At 33.7% G+C, this 14876-nt stretch overlaps 5 protein-coding genes across 5 annotated transcripts; 2 read left to right on the top strand and 3 right to left on the bottom strand.

Moving 5' to 3' along the window:
* Positions 1-73: 73 nt before the first annotated feature.
* Positions 74-3535, bottom strand: LOC105673243 (omega-amidase NIT2). The gene is made up of 7 exons (XM_012368744.2): positions 3487-3535; positions 2953-3020; positions 2387-2536; positions 1771-1955; positions 1389-1557; positions 812-1045; positions 74-386 (listed from the first exon to the last, which is right to left on the bottom strand). Exons 2-7 carry the CDS (start codon positions 2996-2998, stop codon positions 292-294), a joined length of 879 nt encoding a protein of 292 aa, XP_012224167.1. The 5' UTR covers positions 2999-3020; positions 3487-3535; the 3' UTR covers positions 74-291.
* A 247-nt stretch (positions 3536-3782) lies between these two features.
* On the bottom strand, positions 3783-6241 carry LOC105673242 (G-patch domain and KOW motifs-containing protein). The gene is made up of 5 exons (XM_012368743.2): positions 6043-6241; positions 5280-5655; positions 5107-5210; positions 4682-4986; positions 3783-4258 (listed from the first exon to the last, which is right to left on the bottom strand). The coding sequence occupies exons 1-5, from the start codon at positions 6219-6221 to the stop codon at positions 3858-3860; spliced, it is 1365 nt and encodes a 454-aa protein (XP_012224166.2). The 5' UTR covers positions 6222-6241; the 3' UTR covers positions 3783-3857.
* A 148-nt stretch (positions 6242-6389) lies between these two features.
* On the bottom strand, positions 6390-8890 carry APC7 (anaphase-promoting complex subunit 7). Its single transcript, XM_012368597.2, has 4 exons — positions 7793-8890; positions 7302-7716; positions 6962-7236; positions 6390-6883 (listed from the first exon to the last, which is right to left on the bottom strand). The coding sequence occupies exons 1-4, from the start codon at positions 8596-8598 to the stop codon at positions 6661-6663; spliced, it is 1719 nt and encodes a 572-aa protein (XP_012224020.1). The 5' UTR covers positions 8599-8890; the 3' UTR covers positions 6390-6660.
* Positions 8891-9272: 382 nt separating this feature from the next.
* Positions 9273-10991, top strand: LOC105673050 (golgin subfamily A member 6-like protein 26). The gene is made up of 7 exons (XM_067356889.1): positions 9273-9317; positions 9423-9559; positions 9620-9771; positions 9861-9914; positions 9983-10166; positions 10233-10567; positions 10634-10991. The coding sequence occupies exons 1-6, from the start codon at positions 9273-9275 to the stop codon at positions 10390-10392; spliced, it is 732 nt and encodes a 243-aa protein (XP_067212990.1). The 3' UTR covers positions 10393-10567; positions 10634-10991.
* A 1885-nt stretch (positions 10992-12876) lies between these two features.
* Positions 12877-14559, top strand: LOC105673166 (muscle-specific protein 20). The gene is made up of 4 exons (XM_012368599.2): positions 12877-13033; positions 13296-13507; positions 13582-13702; positions 13840-14559. The coding sequence occupies exons 1-4, from the start codon at positions 13004-13006 to the stop codon at positions 14029-14031; spliced, it is 555 nt and encodes a 184-aa protein (XP_012224022.1). The 5' UTR covers positions 12877-13003; the 3' UTR covers positions 14032-14559.
* The last annotated feature ends 317 nt before the right edge of the window (positions 14560-14876 follow it).

Here is a 14876-nt window from a genome sequence, read left to right as displayed (position 1 = left end):
TTGATTCCTCTCTCTTGTTTTTTAATAGGTAAAGCACAACGATGAAATAAACTTAAGAATTCATATCAAAAAATAGCACAAATAACCATAAAGTTTATTTATCAGAAATCCCGCAAGTGATTACATTTACGATATACGCGCGTCGCGTATATCTCCGCAGCATGTGTGACGTAGATACGGGAAATTTATCGACGAGGTATCGGAGTGTGAAATTTAGGGAGAAATTACTTACTCATGGTTCATCGCCGTGCGAAATTGCTTAATGCTCCATGAACCGTGCCTAACGTCTTCTCAATCTTCCTTTTTCCAAATAGTGTCGTATAGATCTATGCGACGTTGATGGAATGTCGGAATTTGCGCCCTGACCTCTTCCACAACTTTCAAATCTGTAATAATGTCATGTGTCATGTTAAAATAATATTACGTGAGTAATTCGTAAAATTACACGCATTACTAGAGACAACACATATTTCTAAAAAACATCTCGAAGACATTTAAAAGAACGTCATATCCCTTCAGGCATTTTTTCAATGTTATTTAAAGATACGTGTCGTTCGGATTCATTTTTGTATCGTCTGAGATATACGTAGCTACATTTGACGCAATCATTGCTTTCGATAGCTTTTTTTATATCCATATCTTTGAAATTATGATAATAGACTTTATTCTATTTTATGTTTTAAAGAAACAGAAAAAGATTTTATATACTCAAATACAGAACGGTTATAAATTACAATTAAAAAACATTTTAAGTCAGTCTTGAAATATTCTTCGATACTACTTGGTCGTTAATCTTCGTAAAACTAATTACCTATATCCGAGACGACCATGTCCTCGCCAGCATCCAGTTCACAAAGTATTTCTCCCCAAGGATTGGTTAACTGGGTATGCCCCCAAGCAACGTACCCAGATGGTGGGCCACGTGCCGGTGATATGCAGGCTACGTATAATTGATTGTCGTTTGCTCTGGCACGCTGTAGCAACGACCAATGTAGCGGGCCAGTGGTCATGTTGAATGCCGCCGGATATATCAACATTTGACAACCTGATATTACAGAATAAAATTAAAAATGACAGTTTTGCAGTAACTTTTCTTACAAATCAGCAATTTGTATAAATTATTATATTGCAATCGTTGTTTTATTAATTGCATATTGATTCATTAATGATTCATTATGACTAAAATTTTACTCGATCTCTTTCTTTGTTAAAATAATAATAAGAAAAATATAGATTATATTTATTAATAAGCAAAATATTAGCATACTGGCTACCTGGGATAATTCAAATAAGTGTAATGTTAATAATGGTAATGCATTAAATTCTGCTCCACTTTTTCACAATGATATCGAGTTGAAGATTTTAACATAATATATGCAAGTGTTCACCTTTATTTCTATACAGTCGTGCCATTTCCTCGAACCGGATATCATAGCAAATGCCGATGCCGATTTTGCAACCTTTCGCTTCAAAAATAGTGAGAGAATTGCCAGCCGACAGCGAGTCGCTCTCGCGAAAAGTCATTTTTCCCTTAATATCGATATCGAACAAATGCATCTATAAACAAAACCTTAAAATTAATACTTAAAAATATTCGTAACATAAAAATTATAAAATAATTATAAAATAACAAAATATTTCAATAAATTCAATTTTTTATAGATAGAATAAAAAATGTAAGATCCATATATATATATATATATTTTACATGTTAAGATCCAGTGCTTTTATGTGAGGAGAACATTCTGCATATAAAATACTAATCTTTACCTTTCTATGCTTGGTCACAAGCTTTCCATCGGGCGCCCATATAGTGCAGGTATTGTATAACTTGTCATTCTCTCTTTCCGGTATCGTACCACCGATCACGTAAATATTGTTTTTTCTCGCTGCCTCGGACAATGCCACGCTTGTCTCGCCGTCGGGGATGCTCTCGGCATATTTCGCAAAGTGAGCTGTGTTTCACATCAATGAGACGTTATGTATAAAAACTATATCTATACATGAAAAGTATAACACGATTTTCATTCTTTTCGACAATTTATATTCAACTTGTTCGTCCATAATGTAAAGTTTTATGCGCGTGTGCACATATGTCGCGCATAAAAAAATTTACGAACATTGAGGCTAAATGCGACAATTTTGATACATTGAATATGCAATATATACGCATCTGTGTGTCGTATAATAAACGAAAGACTGTTTTCTTTTTCTTTTTCTAAATAAAATGAGATATCTAAATGAAAGTCAAGTTCTTTTCAAAGATACGAAAATATCGGTATACAAGCGTAAAGTTATATTATTCGAAAGAATCTCTAGTAATAATATTGTAGATTGTATAAAAATTTTGTATAAGAAAGATTTGGTAGAGAGAGAGGATCGTTACATGTTCCATAAGGCGAATTGAAACATTCAGGAAGTGTCACGATATCGGCTCGTTCCTGTTGTTTTGCGCGTTCGATGAAAGAAACGGCTCTCGAAATGTTCGCCACTTTGTCGTCACCGACAGCCAGTTGTACCAACGCCAAACGCAGTGCTGAAAATACAATCACGAGTTTGTCAAAAAACACTATAAATTGAAACACAGTGAGAAACCATAAAAAAAAAAAAAAAATTATTACGAGTTTGGCCACGGTTCGTTCGGCAGAACTGGTGTTTTTTTTTCTCTATCGCATATAAAATAATTTGTAATTTTCATATAATTTTTGATAATTATTTAACATTAATTCATCGTGATTATTAATGCTATTCTGTTTAATGTTGATCTCTGCACAATCATCCGTTCAGAAAACACTTGGTAGCAGCGTTCAGCACAATAAATGTTCTTTATTTCTTCCTTTTTTTCATTGTTACTATATGCATTGAAAGACTCACAATCTCAAATTTTATATGTAAAAAATTGTAAAAAATATTGTATATATTGTAAAAAAAAATAAATGATCTTACACTTACTCGACATTGTTCTTATACCGTGTTGTACAACGCCCGCACGCAGCATGACATTCAGGTTAAGTTTCCTACTGGTTATTTTGACGTAAGAAAGTATATTATCTATATTCTAGAGAAACAGGATTTTCCTCATATCGTGATTAATTTATGTTGTGCACTTGCATACAGAGAGAGAGAGAGAGAAAGAGAACTCGATGTAATTTTATAATATTTGAGGATTACTTTAAAATTATTATCTCAAGAAAGATATTTATGTATATTACTCACAAAAGTGCTTGAGAAATAAAATTGTTCCAATTAGAATCTTTTGTTGTAGTTTCTCTTGAATGCATAATTAGGTTATTAATTGAAAAAGAATTTCTTTACTCATTGCTTACATATTAATAAAATTAATCTTTATATGCAGGGTGATTCAAAACAATCTACTGTCTTTGAAATGTCAAATTCTTGAGTAAATTCTAAGATAATTTTTTCTTTTACAAAATTTTGTCTGAAGCTTAGTTTTCAAGTTATAATTAAAAATAGGTAGCAACTTACGAGTCCGGTACAACGGGCAGGCAGGGACGCGCAACGTATAATGAGAAGCGTTTACTATCGTCTCATGACGCATTGATCGTCCCTGCCTGCCAGTTGTATCGAATTCGTAAGTAGCAAACTATTTTCAATTACAACTCGAAAATTGCTTCGGACAAAATTTTGTAAAAGGAAAAATCGTCTCAGAATTCGCCCAAAAATATGGCATTGCAAGGACAGTAGATTGTTCTGAATCACCTTGTATACTAAGTTTTAGAGAATTCCATTTCTAGAAATATATTCGAAAAAATTATGCCATATGAAAAAAATAAGTTTTATTAAAAGAAAGTATAGTAGTAAAAGTGTATAACATAAAACATCGCGATTTACATATGTTATCGTCTACTGGATGATCTCTTGGATTTCTTAGATTTTCTCCTGTCCAAAGATTCAGAATACTTAGATGTTTTTTCCTTTTGTCGTCTTCGTTCTTTATCTTTTTCTTTGTGTTTCTTCGATTTTTTTGTCCTTTTTTCCGTATCACTACTACTGGAACGTCTTCGTTTTTTACTTCTTTTCTTATTGTCACTGTCACTGTCAGACGATCTTCTTCGTCGGTCTTTTGATTTTTTTCTTGATTTCTTCGACTTATGTCCATTGTCATCTTCTTTATTTCTTCTTTTCCTATCAGATATATCAGAATTACTGTTATCACTGCTACTAGAAGATTCCAATGATGTAGATCTTCTTTTACTTCCACTCTCCTTGTTTTTATATTCTTCATACTTAGCGGCATCTAAAATCAGTTTTAAATACTGAAGACCAAAATTTCAATCATTTTGTACAAATCAATAAATTATACAGGGACTTTTAAAGTGTCAGAAATATAAATAAATGTATAAGTAAGAGAGAAAGAAAGATGTGTACACATTACAGATATATTAAAAAAATATATATTTTTACACATTTATAAATTTTATCTGAAAAATATATCAAAATTATAAATATATATATAGTAATACAAATATAGGTATAATAGAAAAAGTATAAATAGAAAAAATAAAAAAAAACAATAATGTAACGAAACAACAGTCACAATAAGTGTTAAATTGTGATTAATAAAAGATCAAGGTTAAAACAGACTGTAGCACTTAAAATTATATATAAAATATGACATTCAAAAGTCCCCGAGAAATAAAAAATTAGTTTATTTACGAACTTAGAACTTTGGAATTTTTCATATATTCTGCCTTTGTTACTATTTGAATTAAGCATTCATTCACAGAGATGGTATTTCCATTCAGGGCCATTTTTACAATTAATCTTCCCGCATCTTGGTCAAAGCCTTCTATTTGGCCATAAGTATTGGATTGCTTGCCAGCGATGATTTTTATAAAACTTCCTTTTTCCATTCGTAATTCTTCTTCCTCCTTAACTTTTCCATTTTGTTTTTGCAATGCTATTTTATCTGCACCAAGCCCCATTCCTGCTGGTCGTAATTCAGGTACAACAGTTTCTACAATTCTGTAAAGATAGTAAATAAAAAGTGTATAAAAAATAACTGAAAACATATTAAAAAATACATGCTTCAATAAAAAAATGTAACACATACAGCACTGATTTCATATAAGATAAAGATCATACTTTTCATTTTTACCAATCCCTTTGCCAGGTTTCCATCCCATTCCTCGTAACATAGCTAAGCCAAAGGCATCTACTGGAATCTTTTCATAATCATCTAATGTACTCTATATAGAAAAAGACTATATTAAATATCAATGATGTCTTATAAATGTCTTTACCATAAAAATACTTACTTCTGCCACACCTCTTAAATTTTGTTCTTCTGCCAAGGGCAAAGTTAAATTGCTTAATTTGTCATCTTTTTTCTCTGTAGATTTGAGATCTTCTATAATTTCTTTAGCTGCCTGTTCTTCTAATGTAAGAGTTTTACTTTCACTTTCATCCAGTGGTTCTGATTTTATTTGTGTATTAGAAACAGAGTTATTAACTAATGTCAAATCTCCATTAGATATTTCTTTTGGTTCCTCCTTGATTGTGACAGTCTGCGTATCGTTTTTACTTGCTTTTGATTCAAAGATATCAGCATCTATTTTATTTACAATTCTATCATGCCAAGTCTTAGATCCCAATAATGGAATAATGAGATGTTCCTCTTTCTTTTCTTCAACCCTAAACAAAGGAAAATTTACAATATTATTGTAGAATAATAATAATTATAACTTTACTCCTGAACTAATAATTCTTGTTCACAAAACACTTATAACATTATATTATTCATGCTTACATAAATTATAATTATGTTCAATTTTTATCCATTTTATTAAAAATAATATTTTAAAATCTTAAGCAAAACAAACACTTCATACTTTCATATGACTTATAATAAAACAAATTATCTAAACAATGTAATTATTTCTAATTACAAAAATAAGTATCACAAGATAAAATTTAAAAAAAATTATCAATTATAAAACTAAAAATTTTAACTAAAACTAAAAACTTGTAAATTTAGGTTAAGTTGATATTATAACTTCTGTAACAATACTTTTGACTTACCCGATTACTTTAATTGCTTTTTCATCGAGACATTCAATGTAATCCACCTTTTTCTCCTCTTGCGGTATTTGCTTAACCAATGTTGGTTTTTTAATGGATTTTGCAAAACCAAAAGAAATTTTCTTACCTTCGTCAGCCATCTTCGATAAACTGTAAACTACTGTAGCATACTTGAGCATACTGTAGCTGAGACCAAGTTCATTGAAAATGTCACTAGATGTCGACCATTAAGATTATGGATGTTCTAGTGAATTAATTCATTAGCATTAGCACGAATAGAGTATATATTCCATTGGCGGGAATATTCAAAAGGGAAATTTATCTTAGCAATAAATTCTATATAACACAATAGAAACAAATTTATTATTTTTCATAAATAAAAAAAATTTATACATCTTAATTTCATTAATTTACCTAACATCGATAACATTCATCACAATTAATTTCATTTTACGCATAATTCTGTAAAAAAAATCTTTCTTCATAAAAGTGATTTGGTGTATGTGTGAGCACATGTGTGTATATACGCACATGTAAATTGAAAATTATTTAAAAAATCGAAAGTTTAATCAAAATTATCACTGGGTATTGTTTCTATAAAATAATATATAAATAATACTACTGGCTGTTGGCTTCCAAGTCCATATCTGACCAAATAGCTTCAGTCTCGCTCTCCTCAGGTGCTTCTTCATTATCCGTATCTGGTAATCCATCTCCGACATCATAAGTTGTGTCGGCCTGTTCCTCTCCTACGGTCATGTAATAAGCGGAATCTAATTTACTGGAGGAATTGTCTAATCTGTGCATTCCTTCCAGAGCTTTCCTGTTGCTCGGATCCAAGCTGAAAACAGGATAAATGAGTTAAGATGTAGTCTGAATACATAATGTAGATAAATAATTGTAAAAATAAAAAATATACTTTAAGGCTATGGCATAATGATCTAAAGCTTTCTCGTCGTTGTGCACCCTTGCCCACAGGTCTCCCAATATCTGATGAAGCTTGGAGGTAGAATGAATTTCCACCTGTCTCTCCAACAGTTCAATGGCTGCTTCCAAATTCATTTCTTGTTCGTATATTTCCGCAAGCAAGTATACTGCAGCTAAGTAAACTTCATCTTGGGACAGTGCCTTTTCAAGAAGGTTTTTGGCCTTACTTACTGATACAGGATCTTTCATTAAAACAGATGCGTACAACTACAAAATACAAATACAAATATGAGATTTGTTATCTCGTACTGTTTTTCAGTACTTTAACTCACCGTTAGAACTCTTGCAGTATGCCCAAGTTGTTTGCAAGAACTGCTGGCAATATTTAGAGCTTCTCGCAGTCTATGCATCCCGACGAGACAATCTACTAAGCCTTTATGCGGCTCATATCTATATGGTTTCAATTGCACCGCATGTCTAAAGAAAAATAATGCATCTTGATATTTCTTCTGTTCAATGAGAATGTTGCCACGCAATATGATGGCCTCTATGTCACTGGGATTCATGTTCAACGCTTGAGCGGTGAGATTATTTGCCCTATTCCACTTTTTAGCAGCATACATGGAATAGGCCATAGCCACATAAATCTCGCCGGTAGATTCGTTGTTTGCGGTTATTGCCGGTATTAGCCGCTCTAGTTCTTTGATGTGGTGCATCTTGTAAAGAACTGCAGCGTACACGTCTACCCTGCAAAGAAGTACCAAATGAGATAATCAACGAGAGATATATTTCCTGATCAATTTTTCAACATTCACATATCTACCCTTTTGTTATATCTGGTTCAATAACACGAGCTCGTCTCAGACACATCAAAGCATTCTTATCATCACCAGCATAATAATAACATTCACCCATAATAGTCATTAGGTTAAAATTGTCTCTAAGTAGAACAACATTGTCCAGTGATCTCAAAGCAGTTACAGCATGAGTATATTCCCTGTTGTGAATGTGAGCATGGGCCTTGATCCATGTATTAAGCCATTCCAAGTTCATCGAACCGGAAAGAGAACTGACAATCAAGGAGTTGACTTCTACACCTTTTACCCCTAAAGACAAAAGGCCTTCAGCTGCTTCCAAGGCCAATGGACATTCTCTCAGGACTTCCTTATATGTAGTAATGGCCGATCGCTCCATTCCCTGCTCATGGAACATCTTAGCCAGTGCCATGTTTACTTTGGCAGTACGCTGCTTGCCAGGAATGCTCTGCAATACTTGTAATGCTTCCTGTAGATTTTTCGATTTCACCAGACACAAGTGAATTTGGTATTTGATGTTGACATCTGACGGCAAATCCTTTTGTCCATCCAATAAAGGCTTTCCCGTGCCCTTAGACTTCAACAAACACTTGCGGAATTGCAGAGCCTTCTTGTACAGAGTCTCTGCCCTGCGATACTTGCTCAAATGAAAATGAGCATCCGCGTAATAGATATATACATGAAACTTGCTGTAACCAGGTAACAGATCAGTATTATGCTCGCTGAGAGTAAGCACTAAATTTGTCAGGGAGATCACATTGGAGTACAGTGCCTGATCGTAAAGCAGTTTGATTTGCTCAAATAACCCTGACATGATTCGCGTTTTTTGACAGATTTCACTTCAGATCACTAACAAATCTTTAAATCTGAGATAAAATATACAAAAAATAAAATTTTCGAAACTTCTCACAGATTAAACACTATATGTAGTAAACCTATATAACCTAAACGATTATTGTTATTTCTCGCGGTTGATGCAAAGGATGCAAAGCAATACAGAATATTTGCAAAATGGACCAATAGAGAGAGCAGTATGCTCGGGCGGCAAATATGATAAAGCAGAATGTCACTTTAAATATAAACGATATAAATATATGTTTAGTCTTAAAAAATAATATAATTTCCATGCATTTCACAATTATTTTATCTTAACTAAACTAAAAATTTTTGCGAAATATCTTACGTACGATGAAAATTCTATAATCATAACAGATACATGCTACTCATAGTAGTGAAAAAAGTATTAGCAGGAAGTTTGACTTGAAATATTCATTTACTCTACCTAACTTCAAGCAATTAGAAAATATAAATCGATGATAATCGTGCGTAATAGCTTGTGTAATACTGATATTAAAACAATATTAAACATGAAGAAGATAAGTTTCGTGTTTTATTTTCAACTGTGTTATAATCTTCGAAAAATTTGCAGTTTCCAAAGAAAGTCGTCAAAATAGCGGCAAGTTTATCGATATGTTAATATGACAATGGATGAAGCGAACAGAAAATAATATTCCATTGAATCAAGCAGAAGAGGTACAAATTTAATTTTTTTTTTTTTTTTTTTAATTAAATCGATCTTTTATAAACACTCGCAAAAATAGCAGGTGGCCTGTTCGAACACTGAAAGTAACAAGCTAGAAAGTATGCAGCGTATCCAGCAGGATCAGACGCGTCATCCAAGATCTGAAAAGGAAGCTGAAAGAGAGTCAGCAAGTGGAGGCCTCCTTGTCTGCCTTCTTGGAAAAAGAAACGCGCGATAAGGAGATTCAAATAAAGTAATATTTTTTCCATTATGTATGTCTTTTGTATATTTGATTTTGCTTTTGACACCGCAGATTAAATACCACATGGGAATCCGTCGAGATCATCACGGAATACTTAAATTACATCAGTGAGAACCTCATCAGTTTCCAACAACGTGCTTTGTCCACTTTGTGTAACGACGTGATTCAGAAGCAGCAGGAAACCATTCGGCAGCTTCAATTGAGTGAGACGAAGTAGAAAGACGAGATCTAGTTTAAAGTAGTTCGCGAATCTCAAACCTATATCTATAACAATTAATTTCGTAATCTGCAGATCTGGAGAATCATGTTGCGCAAGTAGAAAATAAATCGCTACTTCAAGAAAAAGGTATTTTTCATAAACTATCAATAATTTCCCACATAAATAAATATTATTAAAATTATTTTTTAATTTAGATTACAAAAAGCAATACCAGAGCAGGAAAAATTGTGAAAACAACTGGAGAATTTCGAGCACAAATTGCAGTTGCAAAAGAATGAATTGGCGAATAGCAATGCTTCCTGCGATCAGGAAAGAAAAATGTGATACTGCAATATCAGTCGAACAACTGCAAATTAAATTGCGTCTAGAAGAAAAGAAGTAAGTCATCGTGTATTGCACGTAATAAATCGTACTCGATAATAATATTATATATATATTTTTTAGAATACAAGAAGCACTGACGGAGCAAAATAAATTGCGAAAACAATTAGAGAACTCTGAATACGAACTGAAATTGCAAAAGAATGAATTGACGAATAGCCAAGCTGAAAAACTCACGCTTGTCAAGATTTATCTCCGGCATTTTCCGATAAAAATCTTATAATTCCTCATATATTAATTTTATTTTGGTTCATGATTTTGTTAACTCAGGAACAGTAGCAGTTGCTATCAGAATATGAAAGTTTACAATCGCGATTACAAGCTATCGAGAAAGAAAAATCCAATATCGCGAAATTGGCCATTGAATTGGAAAGCAAATTGCTACTTCAAGAAGAAGAGTAAGTAATCGTGCATCAAATGCAATAAATTGTATGATGATAATATCAATGAAATAATTTTTTCAGAATGCAAGAAGCATTAATGGAGCAAAATAAATTGCGAGACCAAATAGAAGACACTAAGCGCGAATTTTATTCACGGAAAAATGAATTAAAAAGTGCACATACTGAAGAAAAAGAAATACTTATCAAAGTATTAAAAAAATACTTTAGAATTTTTTTTAATTTTTTTATTTGTTCCTTGTTTTTAATTAATCTGTAATCTCTAATGTTTATTTCAGGAAAACCAGCAATTATTATCGAAATTAGGAAATTTACAATTGCAGTTAATGCTACAGAAAGACAACAGTCATAAGAATAGTGAGTACAACAAAAATCTTCAAGAAAAGTTGAAAGAAGTGTCAGAGAAATCGAAAAAGAACTCATTTTTACGAAGACTTAGAAGAATGTTAAGCAAAAAAACCGAGGTCCAATTTAATCCTAAAATTATTAAAAAATCCGAAAAAGATCAAAGCCATGTAAGTGTGATGATTTACTGTACAAATTAATTTTCGATCTTTTTGTCAAATATAAAATCGTACAGGATCTATTCTAGTGAATTATCAATGCTATTGAGAACGCGAAAATGTATAAGTTTTTAATATACAATCTTATTTAACCTTTCATTTTATAAACCTTTTCATTTCTTCTGTTACAGCAAGAGGCGGGAAGGAAATTTTTCAAATCTGACCCTATAAGTATTACGTACTTATCCCAAGCAAGGAATTGATAGAATTTATGAAAAAATCACCGAAAAATCTCGTGTGAATACTAGTGAGAAGCCCTATATGTTTAACGTAAACTTAAGATTGACATGAAACGAAGAGGTGGCCATATTTAGAGTAACATTGTAAATACAGAGTGAAAATCATCGCGTTCTCGAAAAAACGCCTACGCTCCTTCGACATGGAGGAGACGAGATTGTAGCTAGTGGAAGCGCGTAGAACTTTATATTTAAACGTGATTCACCGGTTCGCCATCTCCAGCTAATAAATGATCCTCTTCGAATCGACACTCAAAATTCAAATTACGCAACGTGGTGGAGCCGTGCAAATATCGGTGCCATTGCAGTTGGAACATTTCATTATTCTTTGCTACAGATTTGACAATACAATTTTCACTTGTATAATTTTTCTTTCATTTATGGCAACTCCTGCCTTTTCAGTCTATGTGTAAAAGAATTATTTTAGCGAACTTTTATTTTGTTTTAAATTTTCAAATTCTTTCCGTGATTAGTATATCAGTGATAAATCTCCGCGTCCTTGAATGTCTACAATTTCTTCTCCTCCTGTCTTCTATCTCACGCTCGTACGAGGCAGAATCTTGCGCGAAATCTGGATCGCGCAATAATAACCCGAGCCATATGACAGAGAACTATTTAAAAGTGGCACGTTCCACTTTCCACGAGGGCGGCCGTTCTTTTTTTCCATTTTTCCTTCTGAGTCAGAACCTCAACATTACCTACGCCCAATACGTCATGCGTTTGAATACACACTATAATCGAACTGAAGCAGCGTGAGTCGTTTTGTTTGAATGAATCAGACGGTCCTTTATCTGACATTTCTATTCAAATCATTTAAAGCCGACTCTGTGTTCACAGTGACATATGTAATGAAAAGAATTTATTTTTTTGTACAGTACCTTTTGATTTAAATTTAAAAGATGCGTGTAACAATGCATTTTATGTCAGATCAGGATCGCAAAAGAAAAGAAAATTTAAAGCTATTTTCAAATTGTTATTGTTGTACTTGTTATTATTGTATGAATTAAATAAATATTTCCAAAATGCGCAGTTCTCAGGCAATGTAAGATTATTAATTGTCGCTCCTCTATATTCATTTGCTATAATAAGAGATAGCCAACTCGACAGTAAGGACGCTCACGCAAATCTTGTTTCGGCTTATTTACCAGATGCTATAATCATTACTGAGCTATCCAATTTTCACAGCTGCTGCGTCTCTGCGATTACGGAAAACCTATTTCTCGTTTAACTGAATAAGCCGCTAATATTAGAATCCCGAAACGTGTAGAATCACGCACGCTCTCGTCGCTTATACAAGGTGTCTCAACAACGATATGTAACACGGAGGGAAAAAAAATTTCCGACATTCTGTTTATTAATAAATGAGGAAATGTAGAAGAGAGCGAGATGTCGAGAAAGCTTTGACAACGTATGGATCAAAATTCATGGATATAAGAATGAAAAACTATCGGAACCGCCTGGACAGACGTCACATCCTCGGAGTGCATCTTCAGACACCCTATATACAACCCTCTCACGTTGTTGGATGGATTTCTCCCCCGACTTGGCCACGGTGGTTGCGTGGTCCTCACGAACATATAAAAAGCCGCGGCTAGAAGCCGCGGTACTTCAGTCTTTTCAAAAATATCATAAGGATGGCTCTAGAACGTCAAGTGCGCGCTAAGGTATATATATTTCGGTGTGTGATACAATTTTCTTCCGATCCGTTTATGGTCACACGCGTTATGCAGTTCCAGCCTTATGCATTTTTCTCGCGATCGCAAAAAGCAACCGATCATTTAATGTCTGAAAAAGAAGTGACACTTTCGAATGTTTTGAGAATCGTAGGATTGATTCTCTGAAGATACGAGGGCCACAAATTTTCCTACTTTTAATTTTGATCCATAAAGTTACTGGAACTTTAACGATTTGCGAATTTCTTCGCAGATTGCATCGAAACGCAATCCGGAGCAGGAGAAAGAGGCGCAGGAATGGATCGAATCGATTCTTGGCAAAAAGTTTCCTCCTGGTGAGACCTTCGAGGAGGTGCTCAAGGACGGCCAGGTCCTTTGCCATCTGATGAACAAAGTCTCCCCCGGATCGGTACCGAAGATCAACTCTAGTGGTGGACAGTTCAAAATGATGGAGAATATTAATCTGTGAGTAGCTGTTGGCGATTTCGTTTTCCATCGATCGCAAACTACACGATGACTATAATCCGAGCACGTTACAGGTTTCAAAAGGCTCTAAAGGACTATGGAGTGGACGATGTCGACGTTTTCCAAACGGTAGACTTGTGGGAGAAAAAGGACATCGCGCAAGTAGTAACGACGTTGTTCGCGCTCGGCCGAACGGTACGTTTAATTATATGCGTTTCCCAATCTTTCGAATAATTGTGCGACCATTTTCTATTATAAATAATTTAAATGAGCATTTTAACTAATTATTATTTTTATAGTTACGTCATATGACCCTCCTTCTGTTTATTTAGACGTACAAGCATCCAGAATGGAAAGGACCTTATCTGGGACCCAAACCATCAGAGGAATGCAAACGTGATTTTACAGAGGAACAATTGCGGGCTGGTGAATCAGTGATCGGTCTTCAAGCAGGTTCCAACAAAGGTGCAACTCAAGCTGGCCAGAGTCTCGGCGCAACCCGCAAAATCCTCCTTGGAAAGTAAATTACGTTTTCAGTCCAGCAGCTGCTTCCATTCTTCCCTTCCACTTTTTAGAGCTAAAAATCACGTACTTTTATATGTACATGTACAAATACATATATATATATATATATATTTTATTTTACTTTTGTAATTAAACGATAAATAGCTGCTATTTATTGATTCGCTCCTTCATTTTATTTCTGAAAGAGATAGTCATCGATAGCAGATATATCATCATAATAAATTCTAATCTTTTTATAATTAATTAAAAAGTATCTTTGTCAATTGAATTAATGATCGTATTGACAATGATAAATTGGTTTTTATAATTAAGCGTGATACCATCACGTTATTTGTTTGATCTTAACTTTCTTATCTTTCCACACGTCTCGGGATTTTAGTCTCGAAAAATGTACTGTGTTGACGACAGTTGCGCGTTTCGAAGTAATACAATTATTATTTAATGTGAATGACAGATGCGCATTTCGAAACCAAATAATTGTTACACATCTGACAGATCTAAATAAAGTTTGTTCTATCCATCCAAAATGATTTGTTTAGAAATTAATATGTAGAACGGCGAAATTGTTATTGAGTTACTCTCCTTCATTCTTTCCATTCTTCAGCAATCGCCATTTAAGGACATGAAAGTGACATCGCGCTTCACACTGGAGACGTCGAAAATAAAACGCGTTGTGATGCGATGCAAATTGCGTGCAACAAATTGAAACTATGCCAAGTTATACGGAGTATATCGCGCGTGGGATTCGTTCTATTGATAGATGAAAAATGTGTGTTTTAATGTTACTTCTCTCGTCCAAAATGTCCGCAAACGTGCTTTGCGTACTTTCAGATCGGAACAGTCA

The sequence above is a fragment of the Linepithema humile genome, chromosome 6 (assembly GCF_040581485.1).
Source record: "Linepithema humile isolate Giens D197 chromosome 6, Lhum_UNIL_v1.0, whole genome shotgun sequence".
In the NCBI taxonomy this organism is placed as follows: Eukaryota; Metazoa; Arthropoda; class Insecta; order Hymenoptera; family Formicidae; genus Linepithema; species Linepithema humile.
The sequence above is the reverse complement of the archived record's forward strand: the minus strand, read 5'-3'. Positions and strand labels throughout refer to the sequence as shown.

Coding starts and splice junctions, on each gene's coding strand:
- LOC105673243 (XM_012368744.2), bottom strand. CDS start 2,998: ATGCTGCGTGCGGGCGTTGTACAACACGGTATAAGAACAATGTCGA. Junction 2,537..2,952: donor CGGTATAAGAACAATGTCGA/GTAAGTGTAAGA, acceptor TTGTATTTTCAG/CACTGCGTTTGGCGTTGGTA. Junction 1,046..1,388: donor ACGACTGTATAGAAATAAAG/GTGAACACTTGC, acceptor CTGTAATATCAG/GTTGTCAAATGTTGATATAT.
- LOC105673242 (XM_012368743.2), bottom strand. CDS start 6,221: ATGCTCAAGTATGCTACAGTAGTTTACAGTTTATCGAAGATGGCTGAC. Junction 4,987..5,106: donor GGGATTGGTAAAAATGAAAA/GTATGATCTTTA, acceptor CTATCTTTACAG/AATTGTAGAAACTGTTGTAC. Junction 4,259..4,681: donor GAAAAATTCCAAAGTTCTAA/GTTCGTAAATAA, acceptor AACTGATTTTAG/ATGCCGCTAAGTATGAAGAA.
- APC7 (XM_012368597.2), bottom strand. CDS start 8,598: ATGTCAGGGTTATTTGAGCAAATCAAACTGCTTTACGATCAGGCACTG. Junction 7,237..7,301: donor ATACTGCAAGAGTTCTAACG/GTGAGTTAAAGT, acceptor TGTATTTTGTAG/TTGTACGCATCTGTTTTAAT. Junction 6,884..6,961: donor CATTATGCCATAGCCTTAAA/GTATATTTTTTA, acceptor TCCTGTTTTCAG/CTTGGATCCGAGCAACAGGA.
- LOC105673050 (XM_067356889.1), top strand. CDS start 9,273: ATGAAGCGAACAGAAAATAATATTCCATTGAATCAAGCAGAAGAG. Junction 9,560..9,619: donor GATAAGGAGATTCAAATAAA/GTAATATTTTTT, acceptor TTGACACCGCAG/ATTAAATACCACATGGGAAT. Junction 9,915..9,982: donor ATCGCTACTTCAAGAAAAAG/GTATTTTTCATA, acceptor TTTTTAATTTAG/ATTACAAAAAGCAATACCAG.
- LOC105673166 (XM_012368599.2), top strand. CDS start 13,004: ATGGCTCTAGAACGTCAAGTGCGCGCTAAG. Junction 13,508..13,581: donor ATGATGGAGAATATTAATCT/GTGAGTAGCTGT, acceptor AGCACGTTACAG/GTTTCAAAAGGCTCTAAAGG. Junction 13,703..13,839: donor TGTTCGCGCTCGGCCGAACG/GTACGTTTAATT, acceptor CTGTTTATTTAG/ACGTACAAGCATCCAGAATG.